This window comes from Dendrobates tinctorius, unplaced genomic scaffold (genome assembly GCF_039654945.1).
Source record: "Dendrobates tinctorius isolate UK_male_01 unplaced genomic scaffold, ASM3965494v1 ptg000172l, whole genome shotgun sequence".
Lineage (NCBI taxonomy): Eukaryota > Metazoa > Chordata > Amphibia > Anura > Dendrobatidae > Dendrobates > Dendrobates tinctorius.
In genome coordinates this window covers 4,428,260-4,444,457 of record NW_027361839.1, presented here as the reverse complement: position 1 = coordinate 4,444,457, position 16,198 = coordinate 4,428,260, and the positions used below count along the sequence as shown (strand labels likewise).

Genomic DNA, 16,198 nt, shown 5'->3' with positions numbered 1-16,198 from the left:
GGACCCCACGATGTCTCCAGTAATATGTACACAGCACCGCCCTCTGCAGGAGGAGATCGTGTATGACATCACAGGACCCCACGATGTCTCCAGTAATATGTACACAGCACCGCCCTCTGCCGGAGGAGACCGTGTATGACATCACAGGACCCCACGATGTCTCCAGTAATATGTACACAGCACCGCCCTCTGCAGGAGGAGATCGTGTATGACATCACAGGACTCCACGATGTCTCCAGTAATATGTACACAGCACCGCCCTCTGCAGGAGGAGACCGTGTATAACATCACAGGACCCCACGATGTCTCCAGTAATATGTACACAGCACCGCCCTCTGCCGGAGGAGACTGTGTATTCCGGTGTCTCCTTATCTCCGTTCTTTCTCTTTTATCTGTGATTGCCTGGTCACATGTAGATATCAGCCAATCACAGCGCACTTCCTGATCAGCTGATGCTTTAGCTCCGCCCTTCCAGGAAGTGGAGAAACAGGTAACAGCTGTGTGTACCGTATACCGTCCTGTAATGACCCTGTAACGCTCCGGTGTCGGGTGTGTACCGTATACCGTCCTGTAATGACCCTGTAACGCTCCGGTGCCGGGTGTGTACCGTATACCGTCCTGTAATGACCCTGTAACGCTCCGGTGCCGGGTGTGTACCGTATACCGTCCTGTAATGACCCTGTAACGCTCCGGTGCCGGGTGTGTACCGTATACCGTCCTGTAATGACCCTGTAACGCTCCGGTGCCGGGTGTGTACCGTATACCGTCCTGTAATGACCCTGTAACGCTCCGGTGCCGGGTGTGTACCGTATACCGTCCTGTAATGACCCTGTAACGCTCCGGTGCCGGGTGTGTACCGTATACCGTCCTGTAATGACCCTGTAACGCTCCGGTGCCGGGTGTGTACCGTATACCGTCCTGTAATGACCCTGTAACGCTCCGGTGTCGGGTGTGTACCGTATACCGTCCTGTAATGACCCTGTAACGCTCCGGTGCCGGGTGTGTACCGTATACCGTCCTGTAATGACCCTGTAACGCTCCGGTGTCGGGTGTGTACCGTATACCGTCCTGTAATGACCCTGTAACGCTCTGGTGTCGGGTGTGTACCGTATACCGTCCTGTAATGACCCTGTAACGCTCCGGTGTCGGGTGTGTACCGTATACCGTCCTGTAATGACCCTGTAACGCTCCGGTGTCGGGTGTGTACCGTATACCGTCCTGTAATGACCCTGTAACGCTCCGGTGTCGGGTGTGTACCGTATACCGTCCTGTAATGACCCTGTAACGCTCCGGTGTCGGGTGTGTACCGTATACCGACCTGTAATGACCCTGTAACGCTCCGGTGTCGGGTGTGTACCGTATACCGTCCTGTAATGACCCTGTAACGCTCCGGTGTCGGGTGTGTACCGTATACCGTCCTGTAATGACCCTGTAACGCTCCGGTGCCGGGTGTGTACCGTATACCGACCTGTAATGACCCTGTAACGCTCCGGTGCCGGGTGTGTACCGTATACCGTCCTGTAATGACCCTGTAACGCTCCGGTGTCGGGTGTGTACCGTATACCGACCTGTAATGACCCTGTAACGCTCCGGTGTCGGGTGTGTACCGTATACCGTCCTGTAATGACCCTGTAACGCTCCGGTGTCGGGTGTGTACCGTATACCGTCCTGTAATGACCCTGTAACGCTCCGGTGTCGGGTGTGTACCGTATACCGTCCTGTAATGACCCTGTAACGCTCCGGTGTCGGGTGTGTACCGTATACCGTCCTGTAATGACCCTGTAACGCTCCGGTGTCGGGTGTGTACCGTATACCGTCCTGTAATGACCCTGTAACGCTCCGGTGTCGGGTGTGTACCGTATACCGACCTGTAATGACCCTGTAACGCTCCGGTGCCGGGTGTGTACCGTATACCGTCCTGTAATGACCCTGTAACGCTCCGGTGCCGGGTGTGTACCGTATACCGACCTGTAATGACCCTGTAACGCTCCGGTGCCGGGTGTGTACCGTATACCGACCTGTAATGACCCTGTAACGCTCCGGTGTCGGGTGTGTACCGTATACCGTCCTGTAATGACCCTGTAACGCTCCGGTGTCGGGTGTGTACCGTATACCGTCCTGTAATGACCCTGTAACGCTCCGGTGTCGGGTGTGTACCGTATACCGTCCTGTAATGACCCTGTAACGCTCCGGTGTCGGGTGTGTACCGTATACCGTCCTGTAATGACCCTGTAACGCTCCGGTGTCGGGTGTGTACCGTATACCGACCTGTAATGACCCTGTAACGCTCCGGTGCCGGGTGTGTACCGTATACCGTCCTGTAATGACCCTGTAACGCTTCGGTGTCGGGTGTGTACCGTATACCGTCCTGTAATGACCCTGTAACGCTCCGGTGTCGGGTGTGAACCGTATACCGTCCTGTAATGACCCTGTAACGCTCCGGTGCCGGGTGTGTACCGTATACCGTCCTGTAATGACCCTGTAACGCTCCGGTGTCGGGTGTGTACCGTATACCGTCCTGTAATGACCCTGTAACGCTCCGGTGTCGGGTGTGTACCGTATACCGTCCTGTAATGACCCTGTAGCGCTCCGGTGTCGGGTGTGTACCGTATACCGTCCTGTAATGACCCTGTAGCGCTCCGGTGTCGGGTGTGTACCGTATACCGTCCTGTAATGACCCTGTAGCGCTCCGGTGTCGGGTGTGTACCGTATACCGTCCTGTAATGACCCTGTAGCGCTCCGGTGTCGGGTGTGTACAGTATACCGACCTGTAATGACCCTGTAACGCTCCGGTGCCGGGTGTGTACCGTATACCGTCCTGTAATGACCCTGTAACGCTCCGGTGCCGGGTGTGTACCGTATACCGTCCTGTAATGACCCTGTAACGCTCCGGTGTCGGGTGTGTACCGTATACCGTCCTGTAATGACCCTGTAACGCTCCGGTGTCGGGTGTGTACCGTATACCGTCCTGTAATGACCCTGTAACGCTCCGGTGCCGGGTGTGTACCGTATACCGTCCTGTAATGACCCTGTAACGCTCCGGTGTCGGGTGTGTACCGTATACCGTCCTGTAATGACCCTGTAACGCTCCGGTGTCGGGTGTGTACCGTATACCGTCCTGTAATGACCCTGTAACGCTCCGGTGTCGGGTGTGTACCGTATACCGTCCTGTAATGACCCTGTAACGCTCCGGTGTCGGGTGTGTACCGTATACCGTCCTGTAATGACCCTGTAACGCTTCGGTGTCGGGTGTGTACCGCCTACCGTCCTGTAATGACCCTGTAACGCTCCGGTGTCGGGTGTGTACCGCATACCGTCCTGTAATGACCCTGTAACGCTCCGGTGTCGGGTGTGTACCGTATACCGTCCTGTAATGACCCTGTAACGCTCCGGTGTCGGGTGTGTACCGTATACCGTCCTGTAATGACCCTGTAACGCTCCGGTGTCGGGTGTGTACCGTATACCGTCCTGTAATGACCCTGTAACGCTCCGGTGTCGGGTGTGTACCGTATACCGTCCTGTAATGACCCTGTAACGCTCCGGTGTCGGGTGTGTACCGTATACCGTCCTGTAATGACCCTGTAACGCTCCGGTGTCGGGTGTGTACCGTATACCGTCCTGTAATGACCCTGTAACGCTCCGGTGTCGGGTGTGTACCGTATACCGTCCTGTAATGACCCTGTAACGCTCCGGTGTCGGGTGTGTACCGTATACCGACCTGTAATGACCCTGTAACGCTCCGGTGTCGGGTGTGTACCGTATACCGTCCTGTAATGACCCTGTAACGCTCCGGTGTCGGGTGTGTACCGTATACCGTCCTGTAATGACCCTGTAACGCTCCGGTGCCGGGTGTGTACCGTATACCGTCCTGTAATGACCCTGTAACGCTCCGGTGTCGGGTGTGTACCGTATACCGACCTGTAATGACCCTGTAACGCTCCGGTGTCGGGTGTGTACCGTATACCGTCCTGTAATGACCCTGTAACGCTCCGGTGTCGGGTGTGTACCGTATACCGACCTGTAATGACCCTGTAACGCTCCGGTGTCGGGTGTGTACCGTATACCGTCCTGTAATGACCCTGTAACGCTCCGGTGTCGGGTGTGTACCGTATACCGACCTGTAATGACCCTGTAACGCTCCGGTGTCGGGTGTGTACCGTATACCGTCCTGTAATGACCCTGTAACGCTCCGGTGTCGGGTGTGTACCGTATACCGTCCTGTAATGACCCTGTAACGCTCCGGTGTCGGGTGTGTACCGTATACCGACCTGTAATGACCCTGTAACGCTCCGGTGTCGGGTGTGTACCGTATACCGTCCTGTAATGACCCTGTAACGCTCCGGTGTCGGGTGTGTACCGTATACCGTCCTGTAATGACCCTGCAACGCTCCGGTGTCGGGTGTGTACCGTATACCGTCCTGTAATGACCCTGTAACGCTCCGGTGTCGGGTGTGTACCGTATACCGTCCTGTAATGACCCTGTAACGCTCCGGTGTCGGGTGTGTACCGTATACTGTCGTGTAATGACCCTGTAACGCTCCGGTGTCGGGTGTGTACCGTATACCGACCTGTAATGACCCTGTAACGCTCCGGTGTCGGGTGTGTACCGTATACCGACCTGTAATGACCCTGTAACGCTCCGGTGTCGGGTGTGTACCGTATACCTTCCTGTAATGACCCTGTAACGCTCCGGTGTCGGGTGTGTACCGTATACTGTCCTGTAATGACCCTGTAACGCTCCGGTGTCGGGTGTGTACCGTATACCGTCGTGTAATGACCCTGTAACGCTCCGGTGTCGGGTGTGTACCGTATACCGTCCTGTAATGACCCTGTAACGCTCCGGTGTCGGGTGTGTACCGTATACCGTCCTGTAATGACCCTGTAACGCTCCGGTGTCGGGTGTGTACCGTATACTGTCCTGTAATGACCCTGTAACGCTCCGGTGTCGGGTGTGTACCGTATACCGTCCTGTAATGACCCTGTAACGCTCCGGTGTCGGGTGTGTACCGTATACCGTCCTGTAATGACCCTGTAACGCTCCGGTGTCGGGTTTGTACCGTATACCGTCCTGTAATGACCCTGTAACGCTCCGGTGTCGGGTTTGTACCGTATACCGACCTGTAATGACCCTGTAACGCTCCGGTGTCGGGTGTGTACCGTATACCGACCTGTAATGACCCTGTAACGCTCCGGTGTCGGGTGTGTACCGTATACCGTCCTGTAATGACCCTGTAACGCTCCGGTGTCGGGTGTGTACCGTATACCGTCCTGTAATGACCCTTTAACGCTCCGGTGTCGGGTTTGTACCGTATACCGACCTGTAATGACCCTGTAACGCTCCGGTGTCGGGTGTGTACCGTATACCGACCTGTAATGACCCTGTAACGCTCCGGTGTCGGGTGTGTACCGTATACCGACCTGTAATGACCCTGTAACGCTCCGGTGTCGGGTGTGTACCGTATACCGTCCTGTAATGACCCTGTAACGCTCCGGTGTCGGGTGTGTACCGTATACCGTCCTGTAATGACCCTGTAACGCTCCGGTGTCGGGTGTGTACCGTATACCGTCCTGTAATGACCCTGTAACGCTCCGGTGTCGGGTGTGTACCGTCCTGTAATGACCCTGTAGCGCTCCGGTGTCGGGTGTGTACCGTATACCGTCCTGTAATGACCCTGTAACGCTCCGGTGCCGGGTGTGTACCGTATACCGTCCTGTAATGACCCTGTAACGCTCCGGTGCCGGGTGTGTACCGTATACCGTCCTGTAATGACCCTGTAACGCTCCGGTGTCGGGTGTGTACCGTATACCGACCTGTAATGACCCTGTAACGCTCTGGTGTCGGGTGTGTACCTTATACCGTCCTGTAATGACCCTGTAACGCTCCGCTGTCGGGTGTGTACCGTATACCGACCTGTAATGACCCTGTAACGCTCTGGTGTCGGGTGTGTACCGTATACCGTCCTGTAATGACCCTGTAACGCTCCGGTGTCGGGTGTGTACCGTATACTGTCCTGTAATGACCCTGTAACGCTCCGGTGTCGGGTGTGACCCGTATACCGACCTGTAATGACCCTGTAACGCTCAGGTGTCGGGTGTGTACCGTATACCGTCCTGTAATGACCCTGTAACGCTCCGGTGTCGGGTGTGTACCGTATACTGTCCTGTAATGACCCTGTAACGCTCTGGTCTCGGGTGTGTACCGTATACCGTCCTGTAATGACCCTGTAACGCTCCGGTGTCGGGTGTGTACCGTATACCGTCCTGTAATGACCCTGTAACGCTCCGGTGTCGGGTGTGTACCGTCCTGTAATGACCCTGTAACGCTCCGGTGTCGGGTGTGTACCGTATACCGTCCTGTAATGACCCTGTAACGCTCCGGTGCCGGGTGTGTACCGTATACTGTCCTGTAATGACCCTGTAACGCTCCGGTGCCGGGTGTGTACCGTATACCGTCCTGTAATGACCCTGTAACGCTCCGGTGTCGGGTGTGTACCGTATACCGACCTGTAATGACCCTGTAACGCTCTGGTGTCGGGTGTGTACCTTATACCGTCCTGTAATGACCCTGTAACGCTCCGCTGTCGGGTGTGTACCGTATACCGACCTGTAATGACCCTGTAACGCTCTGGTGTCGGGTGTGTACCGTATACCGTCCTGTAATGACCCTGTAACGCTCCGGTGTCGGGTGTGTACCGTATACTGTCCTGTAATGACCCTGTAACGCTCCGGTGTCGGGTGTGACCCGTATACCGACCTGTAATGACCCTGTAACGCTCAGGTGTCGGGTGTGTACCGTATACCGTCCTGTAATGACCCTGTAACGCTCCGGTGTCGGGTGTGTACCGTATACTGTCCTGTAATGACCCTGTAACGCTCCGATGCCGGGTGTGTACCGTATACCGTCCTGTATTGACCCTGTAACGCTCCGGTGTCGGGTGTGTACCGTATACTGTCCTGTAATGACCCTGTAACGCTCCGGTGTCGGGTGTGTACCGTATACCGTCCTGTAATGACCCTGTAGCGCTCCGGTGTCGGGTGTGTACCGTATACCGTCCTGTAATGCTCCGGTGCCGGGTGTGTACCGTATACCGTCCTGTAATGACCCTGTAACGCTCCGGAGTCGGGTGTGTACCGTATACCGTCCTGTAATGACCCTGCAACGCTCCGGTGTCGGGTGTGTACCGTATACCGTCCTGTAATGACCCTGCAACGCTCCGGTGTCGGGTGTGTACCGTATACCGTCCTGTATTGACCCTGTAACGCTCCGATGTCGGGTGTGTACCGTATACCGTCCTGTAATGACCCTGTAACGCTCCGGTGTCGGGTGTGTACCGTATACCGTCCTGTATTGACCCTGTAACGCTCCGGTGTCGGGTGTTTACCGTATACCGTCCTGTAATGACCCTGTAACGCTCCGGTGCCGGGTGTGTACCGTATACTGGCCTCTAGTAACCCTATAATAATCTGTTGCTGGGTATGTACCGTATACTGACCTTTTTTAACCCTACAATACTCTAGTATCGGGTATATACCCTTTACCAATGCTTCTCCAGTCGGTGTATAGCTAATGTATATATTGTCCGGTTGATCTCCACAGGCGTACTGGACGGAGGGCGATTCTCGGGTATACATGGAGGTGGAGGAGGCTCTGGCGCTGGTGGGGGAGATGGGCTTCTATCAAATCTTCCTTTGCTTCCTGCTGGCTTTGCTTTTACAGGTGAGCTGGTCATTATATAGGTTATTACATTACGCCCCCATTCACCCCCCCCCCACTCACCCCTGTGTCTTGTCCCAGCTATATACAGCCACGGAGGTGGTGCTGATCGCCATCCTTGGTGTCACACCTCCCTATCACTGGGTGTACGATGACCCCTCTTCCCTGGAGAAGAACGTCAGCCATGGTCATGGACACCTGCGGTTCGAAGGTAACTTTACCTCCATCAGCTCCGAGGTAAGAGAACGTCCTGATGCTGCACCCCCAGTGCTGGGAGTTGCCCGCCTCACCCTGCTCTCCTCCACAGTGGTCACTGGTGGACACGCAGGCGTACAAGATCAGTGCCGCCAGCTCCGTCTTCTTTGGAGGCGTTCTTGTCGGAGTCGTCTCATTTGGCCACTTATCCGACCAGTTCGGTAGAAAGTGGGTGTATGTGACGGGTAAGAAATGCATTCAATGGGTGAAAGACCGGGGCGAGTGTGATGCATGAGAGATGCTCCTCCTCTCTTTATATTACCCTACCCGTCCTCTCCTCTCCACAGTGCTGCACCACCCTACATCTCCTCATCTGTCTACGACCTATCCATCCTCTCTACAGTGCTGCACCACCCTACATCTCCTCATCTCTATCACCTACCCGTCCTCTCCACAGTGCTGCACCACCCTACATCTCATCTGTCTACCACCTACCTGTCCTCTCCACAGTGCTGCACCACCCTACATCTCCTCATCTCTGTCTATCACCTACCCATCCTCTCTACAGTGCTGCACCACCCTACATCTCCTCCTCCTCTGTTTACCATCTGCCTGTCCTCTCTACAGTGCTGGACCATCCTACATCTCCTCCTCTGTTTACCATCTACCCATCCTCTTCACAGTGCTGCACCACCCTACATCTCCTCATCTGTCTACCACCTACCTGTCCTCTACAGTGCTGAACCACCCTACATCTCCTCCTCTGTCTACCATCCTACCCGTCCTCTCCACAGTGCTGCACCGCCTTACATCTCCTCATCGGTCTACCATCTATCTGTCCTCTCCACAGTGCTGCACGACCCTACATCTCCTCCTCATCTCTACCATCCTACCCGTCCTCTCCACAGTGCTGCACCACCCTATATCTCCTCCTCATCTCCACCATCCTACCCGTCCTCTCCACAGTGCTGCACCACCCTATATCTCCTCCTCATCTCTACCATCCTACCCGTCCTCTCCACAGTGCTGTACCACCCTATATCTCCTCCTCATCTCCACCATCCTACCCGTCCTCTCCACAGTGCTGCACCACCCTACATCTCCTCATCTCTACCATCCTACCCGTCCTCTCCACAGTGCTGCACCACCCTACATCTCCTCCTCATCTCCACCATCCTACCCATCCTCTCCACAGTGCTGTACCACCCTATATCTCCTCCTCATCTCCACCATCCTACCCGTCCTCTCCACAGTGCTGCACCACCCTATATCTCCTCCTCATCTCCACCATCCTACCCGTCCTCTCCACAGTGCTGCACCACCCTACATCTCCTCCTCATCTCTGTCTACCACCCTACCTGTCCTCTCCACAGTGCTGCACCACCCTACATCTCCACCATCCTACCCGTCCTCTCCACAGTGCTGCACCACCCTACATCTCCTCATCTCTACCATCCTACCCGTCCTCTCCACAGTGCTGCACCACCCTACATCTCCTCATCTCTACCATCCTACCCGTCCTCTCCACAGTGCTGCACCACCCTACATCTCCTCATCTCTACCATCCTACCCGTCCTCTCCACAGTGCTGCACCACCCTACATCTCCTCATCTCTACCATCCTACCCGTCCTCTCCACAGTGCTGCACCACCCTACATCTCTTCTCAGTCCTGTATCCTCTGTTCTGGTAATGACCTAAGACTAACATGCTCAATAATCTGAACTTCCCACTCCCATCTCCAATACATCTGTTCACAAACCCTCCTAGCACTTAATAGCCCCCTATGTCTGATGGTCGGGCTGCACAATACAAGCCCTTTTTACCTTTCATTTCTCTCCTATTTCCTCATACATTGTAAACTTGCAAACAGCAGGACCCTCACTCCTCTTGGTATTTGTTGAATTAGAAGACCCCTGTGTAATGGAGGACCCTCACTCCTCTTGGTATTTGTTGAATTAGAAGACCCCTGTGTAATGGAGGACCCTCACTCCTCTTGGTATTTGTTGAATTAGAAGACCCCTGTGTAATGGAAAGTGCTGCTGAATATGTTGGCGCTATATGTTATAGAAGTAATTGCAAATCTATGAGCCATCTCGGGCTACGTTCACACGTAGCGGAACTCTCGCGGAAGTTACCGCGAGAATTCCGGATTCCATTCCTCGGAAAAATCGCATTTTAAATTCCCACGGAAAAACTAGCGATTTGCAAGCGTAATTAGCTTGCAGAATGCTAGCGTTTTCCAGGTGATCTGTAGCATCGCTTGGAGAACTGATTGACAGGTTGGTCGCACTCGTCATACATTGTGTTTGACAAGTGTGACCAACTTTTTACTATTGAGACGGCCTATGCGGCATCAGTAGTAAAAAGATCTAATGTTAAAAATAATAATAAAAAAAAAAAAATGGTGTTAGGCTCGCCTTCCGACGGCTGCCACAGAGTCCCCAGGCCTCAGCGATGCTCCCGGCAAGTCCCGTTCCCAGCGATGCCTTGCGACTAGAGTTGAGCGAAACGGGTCGAAAAATTTCAAGTCGCCGACTTTTGGCAAAGTCAGGTTTCATGAAACGAAACCCGACCCTAGGATGAGGTCGGCCACGAGGTCGGCGACTTACGCGCCAAAGTCGCGTTTCAAAAGTTTGGCTGAAAAAGAGCGCAAAACAATCAGGATCCACGGACACTGTGGGCAACGTGATGACATAGGCACGGGTCACCACCATCTTTCAGAAGGGCATGCAAGTGATTGGCTTGCTTTGGTGGGCGTCACAGGGGGTATAAAAGGGCGTGCACGCCGACCGCCATCTTACTTCTGCCGATCTTAGCATAGGGAGAGGTTGCTGCTGATTCTGTAGGGAGAGCGTTAGGCAGGGAAGAAGAAAAAAAACCTGCTTCTGCTGTTAGCGATTTGGCCTGCACAACACACCAGTCACTGTGTGTGCAGTGCAAGGGGAGGCTATATTGTGGTGTATCAGTGGTGTTGGTTGTTAGGCTGCCTTCTAAGGCTTCCTGACAGCTGCATTGCTGTTTACCCACTGCTCTGCAAACTGCTTTTTTAAAAGCAATCCCAATTTTTTTTTTTTTTGTCCTGCTGAGGTACTAAGCGTGCATTTTTTCACACCATACAGCGGTGTACGCTCCTCACACAGTACCGTGTAACGGCTGTTATCACAGCCACAGTGAAGCTATCTGTGTCACTCTGTGAGAATAAGTCGAGGACATGTTCCGTTCTTACAGACCTGCACTCTAGGGAGATTCCTATTCTGCCCAATTCTACATACACCTTGTAGTTTGTGATACACTAGCCAATTTCTGCCTGTGACATAGCGCTCAGATATTCAGTGGGCCTCACACAATCCAAAAGTGTCCAGTGTCCACAAGTGTCTGCAGAAATTCAAAATCTCCGTTATCCTCTAGTCACTTTGGTCACAGCTGTGCCATCGAGCCTGTGACATAGCGCTCAGATATTCAGTGGGCCTCACACAATCCAAAAGTGTCCAGTGTCCACAAGTGTCAGCAGAAATTCAAAATCTCCCTTATCCTCTAGTCACTTTTGTCACAGCTGTGCCATCGAGCCTGTGACATAGCGCTCAGATATTCAGTGGGCCTCACACAATCCAAAAGTGTCCAGTGTCCACAAGTGTGAGCAGAAATTCAAAATCTCACTTATCCTCTAGTCACTTTGGTCACAGCTCTGCCATCGAGCCTGTGACAGAGCGCTCTGATATTCAGTGGGCCTCACACAATCCAAAAGTGTCCAGTGTCCACAAGTGTGTGCAGAAATTCAAAATCTCCCCTGTCCTATAGACACCTTGTACCTTGTTTTACATTACTATATAGTTTGTTGGATTTTGTCTACATTTCTACCAAAAATGAGGAAGGCTGGTGGAAGAGGCCGTGGAATTGGGCGGGGGTTGGCAGCTGGTAATGATGATGTTGGTGGTGGATCTGATGGTAGTGGCAAGAGCAAAATAGGACCGAATGCAGGAGGTGTTGAGCCTGCGTCATCGTCTGGCTCCATAAGGCTTAGTGTTGTGAGTTCATTTTCCCCTCCGTCACTGAGGCCTGGTGAACTCCCTATTCTAGTGAAGGAAGGTAGTGAGCCTGATTATCAGGCACCTGGGACTAATGAAGACGATTGGCTGAGTGGAGTCACTGACTGGATTTAAGGCAGCCTACGCCCTTTCTGCCCTGCGGGTGATTTCTCTGTGGACTCTTGGACACCAGTCTGATTCCTGCTCTCCTTAAGCTAAGTTTTCTGTTTTGCCTTTTTGCATTTAAGATTTGTTTTTGTTTTTCTTGCTTTTTGGATTCTGCCACTCCCTGCTGGAGTGTGCAGTGTTCCGTGAGCTCTGTCTTCTGAAAGTACCTGAGTGCTGATTTAGTTTTTGAAGCTTAGTTGCTTCAGGGCCATTTTTATATCAGCTTGTTGGCTTTTGTCTCTGATAGGGTTTTGGCAGATTGCAGACAGCAGCCTTCCTATCCGTTCCTATCTAGGTAGTTTTTGGCCCCGTCTTTGCTCAGCCTGTCTTTCTGTCTGTGTAAGTGTTTTCATCTTGCTTCACCATCATTATATGTGGGGGGCTGCCTATTGCTTTGGGGTCTGCTCTGGGGCAGTTTAGATTTCCCCTTTCTTTCTTTAGGCCTATGTATCTCTCCGGCTGTGATCGAGGGGTCTAGGTCATCGTAGGAACCCCCCACGGCTACTGCTAGTTGTGTTGATAGGTTCAGGGGTCTGCAATCTGATAGTTGCCAACTTCTCTGGTTTTCTGGACTTAGCTAGCATTTCTGTTTTTGCCTCCTACGGTGACTCAATCATAACATTTAGTTTTCTAGGAGTTGGCAAACCGCCAAAGCCAGAGCATCAGGAAAAAGTTTTGTCTTACATTGCTGACTCAGCCTCCAGCTCTATCGCCTCCTCTTCTTCAGTTGTAAAAAGTAAAAGCACTGAGTCGTCATTGGAGGCTCATGTTCATGAACCACACCTTTCCTTGTGTCCTTCATCCCAACCAAGATTGAAGGATGACGCAGGCCATAGTACTGATTACTCCATGGAGCTGTTTTCACATACCATGCCTGGATTATCAAGTGAAATGGTGAATTACCCAGGCCAAGATGAATCTGACATGGAGTGCACTGATGCACAGCCGCTGATGGATGATTCTGCTGGTACATTCACTCAGAGCACTACATTGTCCTCGCAGTGTACAGAGCCAGATTCTGACCCTGATGAGACTCAGGTGCCCCTTCCCGCACACTATACCACCATACACGGTGACACAGAGGAAGGTGCACATGACATTGAAGAGGAGGTGATGGATGACCCAGTTGTTGACCCAGATTGGCATCCATTGGGGGAAGAGGGTGCTGCTTCCAATAGCTCAGATGAGGAGCATCCACAGCAGACATCGACATCGCAACAGCTGTTATCTGGCAGGCCCGGAGCACTCCAAAGACAGGTTCCAAACATCAAAAGAGTTTCTGGACAGCTTGTCCAGAGGGTCAAAAGATCACAGCGTGCTAGGCCGCAAAATGTCTGCCAAAGTAGGAAGAGTGCAGTGTGGCACTTTTTTGAACAAAATCCTCATGATCAGGCCAAGGTTATCTGTAAGAAGTGCGCAAAGACCTTTAGCCGAGGGAAAAATCTGAAAAATTTGAATACCAGTTGCATGCTTAGACATTTAACCAGCATGCACTTGCAAGCGTGGACACAACACCAAACCTCAAGTGCCACATGTGCAACTGATCACAACGAAGGTAGTCAGCAACGCTACATTGTTTCCCCCACTGTAAGCCCACCGGTTAGCACAGCAGCAAATGTTGAGGTGTCGTTGCAAGGCCACAGCAGTCAGGGAATCCCACTGTTATATCAACGAAAGACTGATTCTAGGCCATCAGAAAGAACACCAACTCCATCACCATCATCAACCCTCTCTCAGTCCGCCCTGTCCACCGCTACTTCCACCATATGCAGCTCTCAAGTCCAGCTCACCCTCCCAGACACTATGAGTAGGTCAAGAAAGTACTCAGTCTCTCATCCGCGTACACTGGGTTTCGCCCACATTGCCAAACTAATCTCGTTTGAGATGATGCCCTATCGGTTGGTGGAAAGCGTAGCTTTCCGCGAACTCATGGCCTATGCAGTACCACGCTATGACCTACCCAGTCGCCACTTCTTCTCTCGCAAAGCCATCCCAGCCCTCCACCATCATGTGAAAGACTGCATTGTCCATGCACTCAAGCAGTCAGCGAGCGGAAAGGTGCACCTCACAACTGATGCATGGTCCAGTCGGCATGGCCAGGGCCGTTGTGTCCATCGCTGCGCACTGGGTTAATGTGGTGGATGCAGGGTCCACAGGGGACAGCGGTGGTGGGACAGTGCTGCCTAGCCCACGGTATAGGAAACAGTTGGCTGTAGGCGTTCGACCCTCCTCCTCCTCCAGAAGCGAAAGCTCGTCCACAGAGCGCAGTTGTACAAGCACTCCATCTGCAGCTGCCACTGTTGCACACGAGGTGTCCCCCTATCGAGCAGCTAGTGGAAAGCGTCAGCAGGCTGTGTTGCAGATGATGTGTTTGGGCGACAGACACACCGCCGAGGTGCTGGCCGAGTACTTGAAGCGACAAACTGAGTCATGGCTGGGCAGTGTACATCTTGAGGCAGGCAAGGTAGTTAGTGATAACGTCCGTAATTTTGTGGCAACCATAGCTCTTTCAAAACTCAGCCATTTACCTTGCTTGGCTCACACCTTGAACCTGGTGGTGCAGTGCTTCCTCAAAAATTATCCGGAGTTAACAGCCCTGCTCCAGAAGGTGCGAAGACTGTGCGCGCACATCCGCCGGTCGCCTGTACACTCCGTTCGTATGCAGAAGCTGCAGCGATTGCTCCACTTTCCCAACCACCGCCTCATTATCGACATTGCAACAAGGTGGAACTCCACCCTGCACATGGTGGAGCGGCTGTGCGAGCAGAGGCAGGCCATAATGCATTTGTGGGAGGATACACGGCCAGGCACTTTGAGAGCAGACATGGAGTTGACAGGTGTGCAGTGGTCGAAGCTGAAAGACCTTTGTAAAGTCCTTCAGTGTTTTGAGGAATGCACACGGCTGGTAAGCGCAGACGACGCCATCCTAAGCATGAGCATCCCACTTATGCGTCTGCTCATGCAAACTTTGACGCACCTTAAGGAGCAGGCGTCTGCAGCCAATGTTGACGAGGAGGGAATCCTTGATGACATTCAGCCATTGTCTGCTCAGGGACCTCTCCTGGACGAGGTGGAGGAAGAAGAGGAGGAGGAGGATGATGGGGATGATTACTTAGGGGAGGAGGATGCATCTCGTGGGGCAAGTGAAAATGTTGGCGTGGCAAGGTCTGGTACAGGGTTTGTGCGTGACTGGAGGGATGTGGATTTGCCAGAAAGTGCTCCTCCAACCAGCACTCGCAGTGCATCATTGACACCGGGAACATTGGCCCACATGTCAGATTATGCCTTGCAGATCCTAAAAAGGGACCCCCGCATTGCCAAAATGATGAACGATGACGACTACTGGTTGGCCAGCATCCTGGATCCACGCTATGAAGGCAAATTATAAAACATCATGCCACAGGAGAACCTTGACCTAATATTGGCTAATAAACAAGCAACTCTGGTAAATTGGTTGCTTGAGGCATTCCCAGCATACAGCAGCGGTGATGGTTCTCACACGAGCCGTACGGGCCGGGGGCAGCTTGGCAGAGGTGTTCGTGGTGCACACAGCAGAAGTGGCGTTGGAGACAGGGGTTTCATGACAATGTTGTGGACTGATTTGTCAAATACCGCTCACACAACTGGTAATACTGCATCGATGGAAAGTGACAGGAGACAGCAGTTGTCAACTATGGTTACAAACTACTTTTCCTCCCATATCGATGTTCTCCCACACAGGTCATTCCCCTTTGACTATTGGGCCGCTAAACTGGACACCTGGCCTGAATTGGCACAATATGCCTTACAGGAGCTCGCTTGCCCAGCTGCAAGTGTGCTATCGGAAAGAGTCTTCAGTGCAGCTGGATCAATCCTGACAGAAAAAAGGACCCGTCTGTCAACCCAAAATGTGGATGATCTAACCTTCATTAAAATGAACCATGCATGGGTTTCCAAGGATTTTGTCCCACCTTCCCCTGATGACACATAGGGTGACAGAAAAATGGCTTGCTTTGGTCCACCTCTTCCTGGGACTTGACGTATTTCACCTTTTGCATCAGCTGAATGTCCAACATCAACATATGCCACTTTCTAAAACTCCCTAACTGTGCTGCC

The 16,198-nt window shown here is 52.8% G+C and overlaps 1 protein-coding gene across 4 annotated transcripts in view; it reads left to right on the top strand.

The window, feature by feature from the left end:
- Positions 1–350: 350 nt before the first annotated feature.
- SLC22A15 (solute carrier family 22 member 15) overlaps positions 351–16,198 on the top strand; it is a 40,589-nt gene continuing 24,741 nt past the window's right edge. Inside the window, exons 1-4 of one of the 4 annotated variants that reach the window (XM_073551052.1) lie at positions 351–490; positions 7,598–7,717; positions 7,796–7,951; positions 8,022–8,154. In XM_073551052.1, coding sequence (XP_073407153.1) covers positions 7,631–7,717; positions 7,796–7,951; positions 8,022–8,154 — 376 coding nt within the window. In that variant the 5' untranslated portion in view covers positions 351–490; positions 7,598–7,630. Of the gene's footprint in view, positions 491–527; positions 550–6,363; positions 6,386–7,336; positions 7,425–7,597; positions 7,718–7,795; positions 7,952–8,021; positions 8,155–16,198 lie in introns of those variants that run through there. The other 3 variants (XM_073551055.1, XM_073551054.1, XM_073551053.1) reach the window with 3 other exon arrangements.